Source organism: Rattus norvegicus, chromosome 3 (assembly GCF_036323735.1).
Source record: "Rattus norvegicus strain BN/NHsdMcwi chromosome 3, GRCr8, whole genome shotgun sequence".
NCBI lineage: Eukaryota > Metazoa > Chordata > Mammalia > Rodentia > Muridae > Rattus > Rattus norvegicus.
Genome location: NC_086021.1, coordinates 92,204,415 through 92,223,855, shown reverse-complemented (window position 1 = coordinate 92,223,855; position 19,441 = coordinate 92,204,415). Strand labels below are relative to the sequence as shown.

At 34.8% G+C, this 19,441-nt stretch overlaps 1 protein-coding gene and 1 non-coding gene across 2 annotated transcripts; one reads left to right on the top strand and one right to left on the bottom strand.

Moving 5' to 3' along the window:
- Positions 1 to 12,942: 12,942 nt before the first annotated feature.
- Positions 12,943 to 13,911, bottom strand: Or5t5b (olfactory receptor family 5 subfamily T member 5B). The gene has a single exon (NM_001000318.1). The coding sequence runs from the start codon at positions 13,909 to 13,911 to the stop codon at positions 12,943 to 12,945; it is 969 nt and encodes a 322-aa protein (NP_001000318.1).
- A 4,989-nt stretch (positions 13,912 to 18,900) lies between these two features.
- LOC120102134 (U6 spliceosomal RNA) lies at positions 18,901 to 19,007 on the top strand. The gene has a single exon (XR_005503138.1). It is a non-coding gene; the product is annotated as a U6 spliceosomal RNA (small nuclear RNA).
- The last annotated feature ends 434 nt before the right edge of the window (positions 19,008 to 19,441 follow it).

Below are 19,441 nucleotides of genomic sequence, written 5' to 3'. Positions count from 1 at the left end.
TCCATCAAGATAATCCACTATGTAAAATAAAAAAAACACTCAAAGAAAAAAGTGATTATTTGATTTGATGCTGAAAAAGCATTTGAGAAAATTCAATGCCTCTTTATGGTAAAAGTCTACAAAGATCAAGAATTCAAGGTGCATACCTAAACATTGTAAAAGCAATATTCAGCAAAACAGTATCCAACATTAATATAAATGGAGATAAACTTGAAACAATCCCACTAAAAATAGTGACTGTACAAGGCTAACCACTCTCTCCATATTTAATATAGTACTTGAAGTTCTAGCCAGAGCAATTAGACACAAAAGGAGGTGAAAGGGATACAAATTGGAAAGGAAGAAATGAAAATATCACTATTGGCAGATGATACGATTGTATACTTAAGTGACCCCCAAAATTCCACAAGAGAACTCATACAGTTGATAAATAACTTGAGCACTGAGGTTGGATATGACATTAACTCAAGCAAATCTGTAGCCTTCCTCTACCCAAAGGATAAACAGGCTGAGAAAGAAATTGGGGAAATGATACCCTTCACAATAGTCCCAAAGAATATAAAAGACCTCAGTGCGACTCTAACAAAGCAAGTGAAAGATCTGTATGACAAGAATTTCAAGTCTCTGAAGAAAGAAATTGAAGAAAATCTCAGAGGATGGAAAGACCTCCCATGCTCATGGACTGGCAGGATTAAGAGAGTAAAAATGGCCATTTTGTCAAAAGACATCTACAGATTCTATGCAATCCCCATCAAAATTGCAACTCCATTCTTCATAGAGTAAGAAAGAGCAATTTGCAAATTCATTTGAAATAACAAAAACCCAGGATAGGTAAAAACTGTTCTCAACAATAAAAGAACTTCTGGTGGAATCACCATCCCTAGCCTCAAGCTGTATTACAGAGAAATGGTGGTAAAAACTGTATGGTGTTGGAGCAGAGACAGACATGAAGATCAATGGAATAGAATTACATATCAAGAAATTAATCCACATACCTATGGACACTTGATCTTTGACAAAGGAGCAAAAACCATTCAATGTAAAATGTGACAGCATTTTTAACAATTGGTGATGCTTCAACTGGAGATTTGCAGGTAGAAGAATGCAAATCAATCCATAGGTATCTCCTTGTACAAAACTCAAGTCCAAGGAGATCAAGAACCTCCACATAAAACCAGAGACACTGAAACGAATAGAAGAGAAAGTGTGAAAAGAGGCTTGAACACCTAGGTAGAGGGGAAATTTTCCTGAGCAGAACACCAATGGTTCATGCTCTGAGATCAAAATTGATAAATAAGACCTCATAAAATTGAAAGATTCTGTAAGGCAGAAATACTGTCTATAGGACAAAACCAGAAAGAGCAGATTGGGAAAAGACCTTTACCAATCCAACATTTGATATAGGGTTAATATCCAATATATAGAAAATCTGAGGAAGTTAGAAACCACAGAATCAAATAACCCTATTGAAAATGGGGTACAGAGCTAAATGAATTCTCAATTGTGGAATATCAAATGGCCTAGAAGTACCTAAAGAAATGTTCAACATCCTTTGTCACCCAGAAAATACAAAGTAAAAATCCCTGAGATTCCACCTCATACCAGTCAGAATGACTAAGATAAAAAAACTCAGGTGAGAGCAGATGCTAATGAGAATGTGGAGAAAGAAGAACAGTCCTCCATTGCTTGTAGGACTGGAAGATGGTACAACAACTCAGGAAGTCAATCCGGTGGTTCCTCAGAAAATTGGACACAGTACTAACAGAGGACATAGTTATATCACTCCTGGTATAGCCAAAAGATGCTTGAACACATAACAAGGACACAGGTTCCACTACGTTCATAACAGCCTTGTTTATAATAGCCAGAAACTGTAAAGAATGGAATCACCACTAGGAAGGTTACTATATTTTTCTTGTTGGGAACTGTGAATGGCTGGATTAACTATTTTCTATCTAGGATTTTCTAACTTACCTTTTGGACTGGATTAATAGCTAGTCCTAGATAAGTAACTTGTGTTGGAAGCAGTTGGACATTACAATATGAGACAACATCCCTGGCCAGACAGGAAATTTAATAGGATCATTTGCAGGGACATAACTACAGAGGTAGAGACAGCTATATATTTTAACCTCTTTACTTATTCTCTTTACCTTCTGACTGCTGCTTCCCACTTATCCTGTCCTCACAGTCCCATGCTTGCAAGTCTCTCACCATTCAACTGCTCCTCTTGTCCTCAGAGAAGGGGAACCCTCCTCCCCATATTATACCATGCCATCCAGGGACATCCAGTTTCATCATTCTTAATTGAATCCTCTTCCACTGTGACCCAGCTACCAAGTACAGTAAGAGAAACGGGATCCACTGGTAGGCAATAAAGTAAGAGTAAATTGTTAGGGAATGTACATGAAGATTAAAAGTCACATATGTTCTAAATGTGTCAGGGCCCTAGATCAAGCCACTTTCTTTTCTTGCTTGTTCTGACTCTGTTATCCCTAAGCAGCCCTATTTTATATAATCTTAGATTCAAAGAGAGCAAGTCAGAAGCCAAAGCAGGCCAAAATAACTGCGGGCAGACCTAAGAATTTTGACAAATGATGATCTGGTCTGATAATTTGATTCTATGAAGGACATGGTTGTGGTCAATAGCTCAATGTCCTTTAGGATGACAACTTGGACATTGTTGAGGGGCATTGTTAGGGGTTTGGCTGGACCGGGCTCTATGGCCTGCCTAAACAAATTTAAACAGGGACCCAGAGATCCTTGGGCTTTTGGAAATGAGGATTCTGGAGAGTTAGTATGTCCCGCTGAAAGTTTTTAAGGAACATTAGATATTTTTGTTTATGGACTTTCTCATCTCTTACATGGTACACCTGAAGGCCATTGCAAAGACTTCTTTTGATGGAGTTAGGTCTTTAAGTATAGCCCTAGTGTCAGAAAAAATTTGGGCAAAGATGTAAAACATAAGAGTTGTTTCCTATCTACAATTTCAATATTAAGATTGATACATTGTAGCAGAGATATTGTAAGGCAGTCTGGTTATTGAGATGGGTCTTTAAGATAGTCATGGTAACTTCTTGGATGAGTTTAATACTTTACTGATTTCAGAGCAGCCTTATAAATACCAGCCAAGACAAAATTTACATATTGACACCTAGCTATATAATGACCGTCTTGGTAATAAGGTAAAAAAAAGATAGGTAATTTGATAAAAGTGAAAAAATTTACTATGTGAGATAAAAGAAAAGGAGAATTACACATATTGCATATATTTATAAAGTTAAACAGCAAGCAACAATGTAGTTTTTATTTAAATAATTTTCCATCATGTACACTTTAAAAGATTTTCATTTCATTGTATTTTATACAGCATTTTCTTTTAAAATATTTTTCACATATACATATACATATACATATGTGTGTGTGTGTATGTGTGTGTGTGTGTGTGTGTGTGTGTGTGTGTGTGTGTTAATTGAAATCCTTTAAATCATATTCTTCCCTTCCTTACCTTACTTACTCCAATCAGGTATCCTACAAATTCAAGTACAAATTCACCACTTGATAGCCTTTCTTGTTGTTATTGCTCTTACTAATGTAAATAGGCATGCGCAATAATGAAAACGCATCCTCCAGTTCCATTTTTGTTTTTGTGAGTATTGCTTTCAGTGATGACCTTTTTTCATTGGACAGTCTATAAAGGTCTTCTTATCCCTGAGAGAAGCTAATTCTCTTTCTCCCAGCAATTCATTAATTATGTGTAAATTGTTTTGTGGTAGGACCCCTTAAAAGCCCTCCCCTTTCATTTAAGCATTTCCATTAATATTGCTATTTCCCAAGACTGGTTAATCGCAATTTCTGTATTAAAGTTCTCATGAATATAGATGTAATTAACTTTCAAATTGAAAAATACACACTTATTTAGTCATTTTTTGTTTTTGTTTTTTTTTCCTGTAAGTACATCAAGCACTCATCCTTGCTATTTCAGATTTTCAAACTTGAGAATCCACCCTTCTAGCACTGATATGTTTTAATGTGAAATAAAAACGTATTTTATTTAAAAAGAAGCTAGCTATAAATTACTTGTATATTTACTATAAAATCTCAAGATGACACAATTCACTGAACCTACTGAAAACTCATGGGGTGATTTCCGCACAATGACTTCTACTTTCTGCCTGGTAGAGGCCAAGTAATTTAAAAATGATGAAAGTTTGTACATACGAGTATAGGAGTCATCCAGTCATGTAAACATATGTACTAAAAATATGAAGTATGTTAAAACTTGCAAAATTAAATTGACCATTAAAATCATTACAAGAAAAAATGGACTTAAGTAATTTTAAAAATAAAAGGAAAACATGTAATTTACATTTTTCCAGAAGGTCTTCAATGTCTATGTGAATGTTCTGTCTAGTATATAGATTATATTTCAAAATTTGTGCCTACACAACAATAAAGTTTAGAACTTCTTAATTTTAGAGTAAAATGTGAAACTTTAAACAAATTTAGTTTGTATAAAAAAGGCCAAGTGATATATAAACAAAGACTTATGAGAATAACACCAAACTTCTCAACAGACACTCTAACTGCCAGAAATCTTGGAGAGTTGTTATGCAGACTCTAAGAGAACACAAATGCCAGTCTTGGGAACAATACCTAGCAAAACTCTCACTTATTATAGATGGAGAAACCAACATATTCCATATCAAAACCAAATTTAAACAATGTAAATCCATTTAGTACATAACTTCTCTTTGTTTCACTGATTTCTCTTTAGTTTCTGTTTCAGTTACCTGTCCATTGGTAAGAATGGGAAGTTAAAGTCTCCCACTATTATTGTGTTTGCTTCAATTTTATTTTGAGCTTCAATAATCTCTGTATCCAGTACTACAGAGGATTCCAGAAGGAAAACTTCGACACAAGGAGATCATCTATACCAAAGAAAAAACAACAAATGAATCATCTCACTACAAAACCAAAAGGAAATAATATCAAGTACACATAATAACATCTCAACAACAAACATAACAGGAAATAGCAATTAACTGTTTTTAATATCTGTCAACACCAATGAACTCAATTCCCAAGTAAAAGCACATAAGCTAACATGCTGGATACATAAGCGAGATTTAACATTTTGCTGCATAAGTGAAACAAACCTCAACAACAAAGAGAGAGATTATCTCAGAGTAAAAGGCTTGAAAATATTTTCCAAGCCAATGGTCTGAGAAACAAGCTGGAGTTGCTATGCCAATACTGAAAAAATAGACCTTCAACCAAAAGTTATCAAAGAGAATGAGGAAGAACACTTTATAAGTCTCCATTCTAAATATCTATACCCTAAGTACAAGGTCATGCACATTCGTAAAAGAAACTTTATTGAAGCTCAAAAGACAATTGAAGCAAACACAATAATAGTGGGAGACTTTAACTTCTCATTCTTACCAATGGACAGGTAACTGAAACAGAAACTAAAGAGAAATCAGTGAAACAAAGAGAAGTTATGTACTAAATGGATTTAAGAGATATATACAGAACATTCCACCCTAAATCAAAAGAATATACCTTCATCTCAGCACCTCACAGCACTTAGGTAATCACTATATAAACAAACTCAAAGAAAAAGTCCCATAATCATAATATTAGATATTGAAAAAACATTCAACTAAATATTACACCCTTCACGTAAAACATATTAGAGAGTTCAGGAATTGAAGATCCTTCCCTAAACATAATGATAGCAATATACAGCAAATAATGAGTCGATGTCAAATTAAATGGAGAGATACTAGATACAATCACACTAAAATCAATAACATGAAAAGACTGCTCACTCTATCTCTTCAGTGTAGTACCCAAAATTCTAGCTAGAGCAATAAGACAAATGCAGATCAAGGGGATACAATTGAGAAAAGAAGACTTCAAGGTATTAGTATTTGGGATAATGTGATAGTATACATAAGAATTCCCAAAATATCTACCAGAGAACTTTTACAGGTAATAAACAATTTCAGCCATGTGATGATATATAACTCAAACAAATCAGTAGCCTTCCTTTACACAAAATGATAAACAGGATAAGAAAGAGATTACAGAAACAGCACCTTTGACAATAGCCACAAATAGCATAAAATATCTTTGTATATCTCTTATCAAACAAGTAAAAATCTGTAAGACAAGAACTTCAAATCAATGAAAAATAAGAAGTCAAAGAAGCCTTCAGAAGATGGACAGATCTCCCATGCTAATAGACTGGTAGGATTATGATAGTAAAAATATTCGTCCTACCAAAAGTGATCTACAAATTCAACAAAATCCCAATCAAGATTGCAACATAGTTCTTCATAGACATGGATAGATCAATTATCAATTCAATATGGACAAACAAAAAAACATGGAATAGCAAAAAAACAATTCTTAACAAAAAAAGAATATCTGGGGTAGTAAGCACCCCTGACCTCAAGCATATATAAAAACAATAGAAATAAAAAAATGCATTTTATTGGTACAGAGACAGGTCAATCAACGGAATAGAACTGAAGACCCCAAATAACCCCAAACACTTATGGACACTTGATCTTTGACAAAAACAAACATCGGAAAGATATTCCATCTTCAATAAATGGTGCTGTTCTAACTAGTGGTCTGTATTTAGGAAAATGAAAATGGATTCATATTTATCAGTTATCAGAAGACTCAAGTCCCAGTGGTTCAAGACCTCAATATAAAACCAAATTCTTTGAATGGAATAGAAAAAAAAAGTGGAAAAGGTCCTCAAATGCGTTGGCACCCAAGGAAATTTCTAAAACAAAATCTAATGAATCAAGCTCTAAGATCATCAATTCAAAAATGGGACCTCATGAAACTAAAAAAAAAAAGTCTGTTATGCAAATTACAGAGTCTATGGGGCCAATTGACAAGCTAGAGAATGGGGAAAATCCTCACTAACCCTACCTGTGATGGAAGGTTACTATAAAAATTATAAAAAGAGCACAAGAAGCTAATTTCCAATACAAAACCAAACAGCCCAATCCAAAAAATGTGGTATAGAACTAAAGTGAGAATTCATAACAGGAATTTCCAATGGCTGAGGAGAAATGTTCAAAGTTCTTAGTCCTCAGAGAAATGCAAATCAAAAGACACTGAAATTCCATTTTACACCCATCAAAATGACTAAGATAAAAAACTTCTGTGACTGCAGGTGCTGGCAAGGATCAGGAAATTCCTCCATTGCTTGTTCAATTGCAAAGTGGTATAATCACTCTGGAAATCAATATGGTGTTTCCTAAGAAAATTGGAAACACAGCTACCTGAAGACTCTTGGGCATATGACCAAAACTTTCCCCACCATACTAGAGAGCATGTACTCCATGAGGGTTGTAGCAGATTGATTTGTAATAGCCAGAAAAACAGAAACAGCACAGATTTACATAAACCAAAGAATGGACAGAGAAACTCTGATTTATTTGCACAATGGAATGTGAGGACCTCATAAATTTTGCAGTCCAATGCATGGTAGTAGATAATATCATCCTGAGTGAGGTAACCTAGGAGCGAAAGGACATACATGGTATATACTCTGTAATTAGTGGATATTAGCCAAACAGTACAGAATAGCTAGGATAAAATCCACAGTAAAGATTTCTTTATTTATTCTGTATTAGAATTCTGTTTGTATGTATGACTGCAGGCAAGAAGAGGGTACCAGATTACATTATAGATGGTTATGACCTACCATGTGGTTGCTGGGAATTGAACTCAGGACCTCTGGAAGACTATCCAGTTTTTTCTTTTATTGGATATTTTTTTATTTAAATTTTAAATGTTACTTCCTTTCCCAGTTTCCCATCCAGAAACCGTCTATCTACCCTGATTTTATATGAGTGCCCCACCCACTCTCCCCCACCTGATATTCCCCTACACTGGGGCATCTAGACTTGATAGAACCAAGGGCTTCTCCTCTCATGGAACCCCAAAAAGGCCATCCTCTGATACATATGTGACTGGACCCATACGTCCATTACTGTGTACTCTTTGGATTGTGATTTAGTCCATGGGAGCTAAGAGACATTTGTTTGGTTGATATTGTTGTTTTTCATATGGGGTTTTTAAAAACCTCTTCAGCTCCTTCAGTCCTTTCTCTAACTACTCCATTAGGGATGAATTTCTTTTCTGGTGCAATCTATTTGGAGTTCTGTGTGCTTTTTGTATGTTTGTGGGCATCTCTCTTTAGGTTAGGGATATTTTCTTCTATACTTTTGTTGAAGATATATTTACTGGCCCTTTAAATTGAGATTCTGCACTCTCTTCTCTGTTACCCTTAAGTTTCTTCTTCTAATTTTGTCCTGGATTTCCTGGATGTTTTGGGTTAGGAGCTTTTTGTGTTTTGTGTTTTCTTTGACTTTTGTTTCAATGTTTTCTATGGCATCTTCTTCCCCTGAGATTCTCTCTTCTATCTCTTGTATTCCGTTGGCAATGCTTGCATCTATGACTCCTGATGTCTTTCCTAGGTTTTCTATCACCAGGATTTTCTCCTATTTCCTTTATTAGATCCAGAATGATTTTGTTCAATTCCTATACCTGTTTGGTTGTAATTTCCTGTCATTTTTAAGGGATTTTTGTGTTTCCTCTTTAAAGTCTTCTTCCTGTTTACCTCTGCTTTCCTGTATTTCTTTAAGGTAGTTATTTATGTCTTTCCTAAAGTCCTGTAACATAATCATTAGATGTGATTTTACATCAGAATCTTGCTTTTTCAATCTAGGACTTGCTGTAGTGGGAGAACTGGGTTCTGTTGATGCCAAGTGGCTTTCGTTTCTGTAGCTTAGGGTCTTACAATTCCCTCTCACCATCTGGTTACCGTTGCTGGTAGCTGGCCTTACTGTCTCTGACAGTGGCTGGACCCTCCTGTAAGCCTGTGTTTCAGCACTCCTGTGAGACCAGCTCTTTTTAGGCAGGTCTTTGGTACAGAGAGTTGTGGCAGAGTCACCTCCAGTAAGTAGACATAAACCAGAAGAATCCTGCCTCAGACTGCTTCTAGTTTCCTGTGTCCTGAGGCCTCCACTGAGCAAAAGTGGTGGTCTCACCTGTGCTCTTAGGTGTGTCAGCACTCCCAGGATTCTAGCTCGCTCTCTGAAGGATTTGGTCACAGAAAGTTTTGGCACAGCATCAGCTCTGTGCACAGGGGGAAACTGGAAGAACCCACAGAATTTAAGAACTTTGACTAGGAAAGGCCATGTAAGAATGTTTTAATCCCACTTAGAATGGGGACGAAAATAATCATGGGAGGCCGAGGTAGTGAGGGATTTGTGTGGGAGATGGTAGGGTTAGAGGCAAAGGAGAACAGCATCGGATAAGGGGTGGAGAGAGAGGGAGGAATGAAGCATAAAGGTCAAGCAGGATGAATGGAAACTGCAGCCTCAGCAGGTGGAAAGTAGGGAGACCCTCAAGAAAATACCAGAGACCTGGGAGGTGAGAGACTTTCAAGACTCAGTGAGAGTGACCTTAGATGAAGTGGCCAGGAGTGGCAAGAGAGAACTCAAAGAGTCCACCTCCAGTAGATATACAGGGCCTCAAGTCTAGCCATGGTGTTACCAACCCACGGTCATAATTTCTGTCCCAGAAGGGTCTTTCTTTAAGTGAATTTAGGACAAAACTGGGGAAAAGACTGAGGGAAGACCAGTCCAATGAGCAGCCTAACTGGGGCTTTACCTGATGGGCAGACAGCAGGGCCTAACACTATTACTGATTTTATGCTATCCTGGCAGACAGGAACCATTTATGGCTGTCCTCTGAAAGGCCAAAACAGTAGCGACTGAGACAGAATCAGATACTTACAACCAACCACTGAACTGAAGTTGGGAAACCCTAAATTTGAATTAGGGGAAGGATGGAAGCAGCAGTAAAGGAGGGTGGCCCCACTGAAAGAGCATCAGTCTCAATTAATCCTGGGAGCTCCCAGATATTGAGTCAGAACCAGGTACCATACAAGATCTTGTCTGAGGACCCCAACGCATATAGCAGATACTGCCCAGCCTGGCCTCAATCTGGGCTTAATCTCCAAGAGACTTGAGGCCCCAGGGAGGCTGGCAGTCTGTGAGACAACATTTTCTTGGATATAGAAGATAGAAGGAATTGGATGAGAAACTGTGGGATGGGCAACCGTGGGTAAAGGGGAGAGATGACAGCTGGATTATAAATAAATAAAAATCTCTAAAAGAAGAAAAATGACAGCTTTAAATAAAATATGCTTTAAAGAAAAATATAAAAAGATAATATTTCTACTTGACATATTAAATGAAAGGCCTTCAATTTAAAAATCCTGCACAGTTGAAAAAGAGATGGCTAAAATTATTCTAAATAATTGGTCAGTAAATACTTGTAACATTTTAACAGTCATGTCAGTAATCAAATTTAAAGACTATGGACTCAGAATAAAACCCATCTGTCTTATGCATAAGTTTATAGACCTCTTTTTCTTAAATGTGCTAATGGTGAAACTTGTAAGCAACGTTTATTATGAATACAATGATTGGGAATACATATTTTATTTTTGGCCTTTTGTTAAACACATCATCTTAGATTTATTTCTGAAAAAAAATCACATATTCATGTACATTGTTTACCTTGACTATTAGAAATGTTAATTGAATAAATGTCCATTTATTAGACTAGGAAAGTAGGCTTCTCCAGTCAGCTCAGAAAATATACCTACAAGTTTTCTTTTATATACTCTGAAGTTTGTATTTAAAAACAGACACACATACACACATAAACACACACACACAGACACGCACACACAGATACACAGACACACAAAGACACACAAAGACACACACACACACATATATATATGTAAAATGCATATACAAATTTGTATCACAATTAGTAAAAAAGATAACATGAATTTGAAAAGATGAGTATATGGTAAGATTTGCAAAAAAACAAAACAAAACAAAACAAAAACAAAAACAAAATATCAGACAAAATATGCTTCAGAAAACTTGTTTGAAGACATCTTATTTTGTTATTCATTCTCATGAGATATTTTATTTTAGTCTTCCTTATATATCAAACTATAGAATTCTTTCCCTTACACATTAATTTATATCAAATAATATACCTGGTTCAACTACACTCAAATGGTGTCACATCTTTCCTCTGCCATATTAAAAGTTAGTTTTCTTCATGTCTCATATGTTGTATTTAAGAATAAAGTCACCTGAATTATATTACTGTGCCTTATAGACCTTCACAGCTCTGACAGACCCATGACAAGTTAATACTCTGCAAATTATTCAGCTGTAAATATCAAGAGTATAGAACAGAATTATTTTTGTTCCTAATTAAGTTAATCTTATTTATTTCGTTATTTTTCATTCTAAAATTTTGTCCACACTCCTGGTCTGCCCTACCAGGTTTCTTCATACTAACCACCCAAATTTACCACTGAGAGGGTATTCTCCACCCCGCCCCCCAGCACACACTTCTACCTCTCAGTCACCCACTTTTTCCACCTCACACCCTCCCCCTCCCCTCACTTCACCTTACTTCACACACATCCTGCTCCCTGACCAAGTTGTGGTCATCTTATCCCAGTGAAATATTAATATCAATGGTGGAAAGAAAGAATAGCCCCCTGTCCCAAAATGCCTTCTGACTTTGTACCATATTCCATGGCATGGAATGTAAGCATGCATACACACGAACACACACAAACCTACCCATACTACCCACATGACTGAATTCATTAAATTCATGATTAATTTCACAAACGAATTTAAAATAAGCATTTTTTGATCAAGTCACCAATTTTTATTGCCAGTTACATGCTTTGTAGATAAAGGTGTGGAGAACAGGTTAGGGTTATCCAAAAAGCTATGTTCCTACATACACTTTTTACAGTTGTGGGGTTGCCTGCACTTCAAGCACAGCAGCTGCAGTTGTCTGAAGTCTCTCTGCAGATGCAGCGCTGTGAACACTAGCCCACATAATGGAAGGAACAGCAGCTTTTCTTGCAGGGGGGTTCATTTGCATTCTTTGCATTTGCAGGAGCAATCCACCTGAGCCACAGGAGCAGTTGGGGTCAGTGCTGGAAGCAGTTGAAGGTCAGTAAAAGATGCATGTTAGAGTCCTAGGAGCAGGGTGATCTAAAACATTCTTTAGTTACGATGTTTTCGTCATATTTTCCTGGTTATTTCAAAGAATAAAGTGAACTTGGAGATAAATCAGTGTTTCATTTACGGAAATATTTATTTCTACACAAAATTGTTACTCAAGTAGTAGACAGATATTGGAATAAAATAAAAACAAGTAAAAAATAGAGAAATAGATGGAAGAAACAGTATAGTATATTTGTTTTCATTCTGTTTACTTTTCACATGCACATAAGTTTTCTGAATGAGAAGACATAGTTGCATATCACCTGCAGACAATGAGACAGTGAAAACAAGTCTAGCAACTGAGCAAATATCTAGGATCACAGGAGTCCCTGACAAAAGTCTACAGTTCAGCTCTCAGGACATAAATTTTCATTTGTATACACACACACACACACACACACACACACACACATATATTCACATGTGTGTGTGTGTATGTGTGTTTTTAAACATTAAGAGTACCAGTAACAAATGTCATCAACATGTAGTATCACTATGTGGTAGTAGATTTGCAACAGATCTAATCAGTTAATGTGTCTAGGAAATAATTTCCTACCAGAAAAAAATAGACCCAAAGATTAACACAGAAACAAAAATGGCATGTTTATAGCTTTAAAGGATGTCATTCTGTGAGACAATTAATGCTTTAAAATAAGCTCTATTATATATAAGACACTACTAATTAAATCATGTCATGTTTGTAATTTGTAGCAATGTACATTTCATGTAAATTGGAATTTAACAACTTAATTTTGTTTTGTTGTTTTTTACAAGTGTACATTTACTATGAACTACACTTTCTCCACAATTTCTTCATTGCCTCTTTTACATCTTTGTTCCTCAAACTGTAGATGATAGGATTCAGCATGGGTATCACAATGGTGTAAAATATTGAAACTACCATGTCATGATTTGAAGCATAGCTAGAACTTGATTTCATATAACTGAAAAGGATTGTACCATGGTAAATAGAGACTCCAGTGAGGTGAGAGCCACATGTAGAGAACACTTTCCTTCTACCCTCAGCAGAATGCATGTTCAGAATAGCAAAGAGGATTAATCCATAGGAAACCAGAACAATTAGGATGGTGACTGCCTCAATCAAGCCCACCAAGTACATGAGTAGAAGTTCATTTGTGCGTGTATCAGAACAAGAAAGAGCAAGCAATGCTGGGATGTCACAGAAGACATGCCTAATTTCATTGGATCCACAGAAGGACAGACTGAAAGTGGCCACTGTGTGAATAACACCATGCACAACTCCACCAGCATAGGAAGCAATGATGAGTGGCAGGTAAACTCTGGGTGACATGATCACAGCATACAGAAGTGGGTTGTAGATGGCTACATATCTGTCATATGCCATTGCTGCCAGCAGAAAGCTTTCTGTGGTCCCTAAACTAACAAAGAGAAGCATTTGTGTTGCACATCCAAGGAGCGAAATGGACTTATTTTCATTTAGGAAGTTAACCAACATTTTGGGGGTAACTGCTGTAGAATAACAGGCATCCAGGAAAGACAAAACACTGAGGAAATAGTACATGGGGTTGTGTAGTCGACAATCCCCAATGACTAAAACAACCAGCCCAAAGTTTCCTATCAGAGTGAAAAGATAAATATCAAGAAACAGTAAAAATAGGAAGACCTGGAGTTCAAAGTCATCTGTGAAGCCCAAGAGAATAAACGTAGTTACTTCTGTCACATTCTCTAAGGGAATCTTGTGGACATCCACAGCTGATATGATCCTTTTCATTTTGGCTTCATTTATATTTGCACATGAAAAGTCCCTTATAAAAGTTGAGTCTGTTTGATTTTTACCTTATTGGCAGTAACAAGGTAGTCAATGAAATGTACTGTGTTGAAAATGAACACATTTCACTGTATGAAATAAAAGAAAAACATAATTACATTTACTTATTGGATAAATTAATAAAGCTAAAAATCCAGTAGTTAAAGTGATTTTTCTAATTGATTTATTTACATTCCAGATGTTGACCACTTCCAATCCCCCCTGCAAGAATTTTTTACCCCATCCCCTTCCTCTTTGCTTATGAGAGTGTGTTCACCCACCCACCCACAGCCACCTCCCCATCCTCCCAGCCCCTCACACACCCATACCCACCCATCAACTCTCATACTTTCCTTACCCACCCACCCATCTCCAACTCACCTTAATCACCCACGCCCCCACATTCTGCTTCCTGGGACATCAAGTCTCTACAGAATTAGGAACATCCTTTCCCACTTCTATCACTCTGTTCAAGTTATAGTTTCAAGATTTTCATTTTTATTATACGGCAGTTTTCTTTTAAAATATTGTGTATGTATAATGTTTGTATGAATATGTATTATTTCAAGATATATAATTGAAGTAGAATTGTATCATGTTCTCCTCTTCATTTCTTCCATTGCCACTTTCATGTATCTTAGTACTAAATTCCTTCTATGTGCCGTACATACACTCCAAACTTCTTAGCCTATTTTTCTTTGATTATAGTTTTTAAAAATGTAAACATGCATGCACAAAAATAAAATTATACCTCTGGGTCCATTATGTATATGCTTGCATGGGAGACAATTCTGCATTGGATAACCTATAAAGTTAATATCCCCTGGAAAGGCTAATTCTCCTTCTCCAAGCAATTCATTAATTAACTGTAAATCTGTTTAGGGATAGGATCCCATAGTATTTCATACCCCATGCCATATTATTATGGCATTGATGTTATCATGTCCTTTGATGTAACCATCAGCCAGGTCTCATTTATTCACCAAGTTCTATTCTCAAAGGCTCATGTATATAAGTGTAATTAGCTTTCAAGTTGTTATAACAAAAAAAAAAATACACACCTGTGTAATAACCTTTCTTTTGCTGTAAGTACAACAAACATCATTAACATTTCAGCGTTTAAATATTAGAATCCATAGTAGAATATAGAATCACTAGTAAATATGAATGTGAAAAATGTCATTTTAAAAATAGTTAAAATTCAGTTGTATGTACTTGTAAATCTCATGAAAACACAACACAACACACTGAACCTCCTAAACTTCCATGGCATGATTCCTGTACAGTGACTTTGTTTTTATACTTGTTTTTTAATTATTTTTTTAAATTAATTTTATAGACCGTTTGTTTAAAAAATACTGAAAACATGAACACAAGAAATTGGTGTCATATCAATGTCTACATTTTCAATATGAAGTGTGGTAAAGATTGTCAAAGTAAATTGAATATTCATATAAATAAGAGGAAAAATAGGACTTAAGCAATTTTAGAACAAGAATGAAATTATGGAATTACATTTTACCAGAGAGATCTTCTAATCTGTACTACTTTCTGTTCTAGTATATAAATACCTTTTATAACTGTGTGACTAAAGAACAAAAAATGTTTATCATTTCTTAGTTCTAGAATAAAATATAAAATTGTAAATAAATGTGGTTTAAGTCTACAAGTATAATTTAGATACTTAAAATAAAAATGCATGGAAATATCTTAATACATAACTCTTTTGATAGTTATTTTAATAAATCAGCTACCAAACCTTTTCATTAATTAACTAGACAAATCTCCAAATATACATTCATATATATACTTAGAAACTTGTACTGAAATATTTGTTATCTTTCTTTTCTCTCTTTTTATTAGTTATCAAGTTTGGTAATAGAATTTCATCAGATATGTTTACAGGAGAAGACTGGGACAAAAAGAAGTAATCAAATAAAAGGAAACATAGTAAATATAATACTATTTATGCAAATAACTTTCAAAATTATTAATGATTTAATAAACAAACATGACAAAATATATGTTTGTTGCTATGCACCAAAGAAATGTTACACTTATTGTAGGTATAAGATTTGTTTTTCCTGTTCAACGATCTGAGATCAAACAAATGTAGAAGATGAAGAGTTGCATTCAGAGTCTATCCTGATGGTAGAATTTCGTAGAATTCCACTGGCTGTCAGTGTAGACTTAGATGATGCTAATTAAGGTAAGGTAAGTCACACTTGACTCCCTTTGCCACATAAACAATTACAGAGAAGAATTTTATGGATTCATTAAGACATATTTTCCAGCGCAAAAGTTTTAATAATGTGTAGGATTCAAATGTATACAACATAAAGTTTATTCATGTAACAGAATCTTAAAGGGATATAAAATGACTAACCGTATAAAATGTTTAACAACTAGTAAAACACAAACATTGAAAACATATATCATAATATCTCTCTTTTTTTTTCTTTTTTCTTTTTTCTTTTTTCTTTTTTTTTCCAGAGCTGGGGACCGAACCCAGGGCCTTGCGCGTGCTAGGCAAGCGCTCTACCACTGAGCTAAATCCCCAACCCCCAATATCTCTTGAAATTCAATATGACACTCTACATTATTGTAGGAGTGGAAATACTATCTCTCTCACTTTTAATGGCCTGGGAAGACATAAGTACAAGTATAATAGGTTTAATTATATTATCTTAGTATTTATGCATTCTAACGTTCAGTAAATATTGTTTTGATATAGATTGGAACACAAGATTATCGTTTCTGAGTTGATGTAATTTTTTTCCAATCAGCTATTATTAGATTATTGTATAGGTCACTTTAAGAAATTTAGACATGATAGAGAAAATACGAAAACTTTCTAGGTTTTTTCAAGGTTAAAGCTGAACAAATATTTCTCAAGTTATGCATAAAGATGATATAAATTATTGTAAAATAATGCCAAAAAATTTTCTCTACTTTCACTTAGTAGAGATGCAAAACTGATTCATGAGAAAATTTAACTACATTATTCTCAATCAAAAATACAAGCTAAAAATAAACATGGTAATCCTCAAATCCATGTCAAAAATACTGAAAATACTAAAACCAAGATGAGTATTATCATAAAACAATCTACATGATGTGGAGCAGCTGTAATAGGCTATCAATGATGTGCATAGTACTCTTATTTAATTTGAATAGGCATTGAAAATACCTCGTATACTATCATCTTAGACAAAAAAAAAAACAAAAAAAAAAAACAAAAAACAAAAAACTGAGGCTCAGCTAAGTGATAAACACTGTCAGGTCATTAATAGATAAAGCCACATTCAATATTTGAATTCCATGCTAGCACTCTACATACTTTCTCTATGAATATACTATGACTTCACTGTCTACTATCTTATGTGGAACTACAGCTTCATGAAAGTAACAGGAAGATAACATTTGTCTTTGGTGTATTAAATGAAAGTTACCACATTTAAATGAAGTGCATGATTGAAAATGAAATGGCTACAATTATTATAAAAAAACATGGTCAGTAAAAAGAATATAAGATTTTGATAATTATGTCAGACATTGTGTTTGAAGAAAACTGATTCAGAAAAATATCTTATTCATAAAACTCATTGGAAGCTAAATTTCTACTCTAATTTATGTCTTCAAAAGCATTAAAGAAAACTTAATAGTTATGTCCAAAATATGTGAATAGTTCTTCATCTATTTCCATTTTACTTCTCAGAAGACATTATTTTGATTTGCAACACAGCATTCTTTAATGTTTCATATCATATTTAAGGATTCAGACTTGTACCCTAACTTAAAAATCCATTGTATCTTTTAAAACATTTTATACATAAAGAAAAAATGCTTCTCATACTTACAGAAGTGAGCTGCTTGGCCAGTTACACAATGGTCTAGTCATAATGCATGTGAGCTCTTAAAGCAGATCCTCCAGCACTTAATAGGATACAGTGAACCCCCTGGGAGGACCTGAGCTCTTTATTGTGACAGAAAGTTCACACTTCTTTTTAAAACCATAACCAAGGGAATGATCTTAGAAAAATGAACTAAGACCTGAAAAAGAATACATTGCGGCAATTCTGTCTTTGGTTAAACTAAATATTCATTCCCATCAGAAAAGACTTTCAATCATGAAAGACACACTTCCATCTCTAATTCTCCATATGTGGTATATAAAAACACACTTTGAATTCAGCATCCTTAAATATAGTTTACTTATGGCTTTAATTTATACTGATTCCAAATGGTATGAGACTTAGATGTCTGCACATGAGGAGGAAAATAGAAGAGAGAAGATATGGGAAACAGGATGAGTAATGATGGCATGAGAGAGAAACACACACTACACAGATAATGTTGTCTAATGCAATACAAGAATATTATCTCTGTTACACATTTGATTTTTAATGTCTTGTGTTCATATAGTTGACTGTTTAAAGATTTCATGAAGGTGAAATTGTATAGTTGCACATCACATTTTGGCTTGGTTCTAGGATTAGGTCTTTTCTTTATTTCTATTTCCGTCTATCTGTCCTTTTTTTTCGTTGTGTGGCTTCCTGTTTTTTTTTTTTTTTGGTTGCTGTTATTCTTGCTATTGTTACTATTTCTTTTTAATTTGCATTCCATTCCCTAAAATATTTGTATATGAGTCAATATCTATGAATACATAGAAATCTGTGCCTTTTTCCACATTCCAATATACTTTTATAAAACATTACCAGATATGAGTCACTAAAATAGAATGTTTAATATAACCCCCATGTGATTTAAGATTCATCTGTCAGAAAAATAAATGATGAAAAAAATCTAAAATTAAAATCTGGTTAGAGTTTTAACAAAGCCACGATCTACACATGTAAAATATAATAACTTGAAGAAAAATGGACTGATTACTTAACCATAATAATTCTCCCATGTTGATACATATATTAATTGCATAGAAAATTATATATAGTGCTCACTTTGGCAGCACATATACTAAAATTGGAGTGATACAGAGAAGATTAGCATGGCCCCTGCACAAGGATGACACGCAAATTCGTGAAGTGTTCCTTATTTTTACCTCTAAAAACGAAAATAACAGGAAGTGACAATCACTATTCCTTAATATCTCGCAACATCAATGGAATCAAATCCCCTATAAAAAGACATAGACTATCAGACTGAATACATAAAGAGGACCCGGGATTTTGCTGCATGCAGGAAGCACACCTGAGAGAAAAAGACAGGCACTCACTCTGAGTAAATGGCTGAAAACTTTCCAAACAAACGGCCTGAAGAAACAAGCTGGAGTTGCCATTTAAATATCAAATAAAATTGACTGTCAATCAAAAGTCATTAAAAAATATGAGGAAGGACACTCCATATTCATCAAAGGAAATATCCACCAAGATGAACTCTCAATCCTAAATATCTATGCTCCAAATGGAAGGGCACCTACATACATAAAAGAAACCTTACTAAAGCCAAAAGCACACATTGCACCTCACACTAT

Coding starts and splice junctions, on each gene's coding strand:
- Or5t5b (NM_001000318.1), bottom strand. CDS start 13,911: ATGAAAAGGATCATATCAGCTGTGGATGTCCACAAGATTCCCTTAGAG.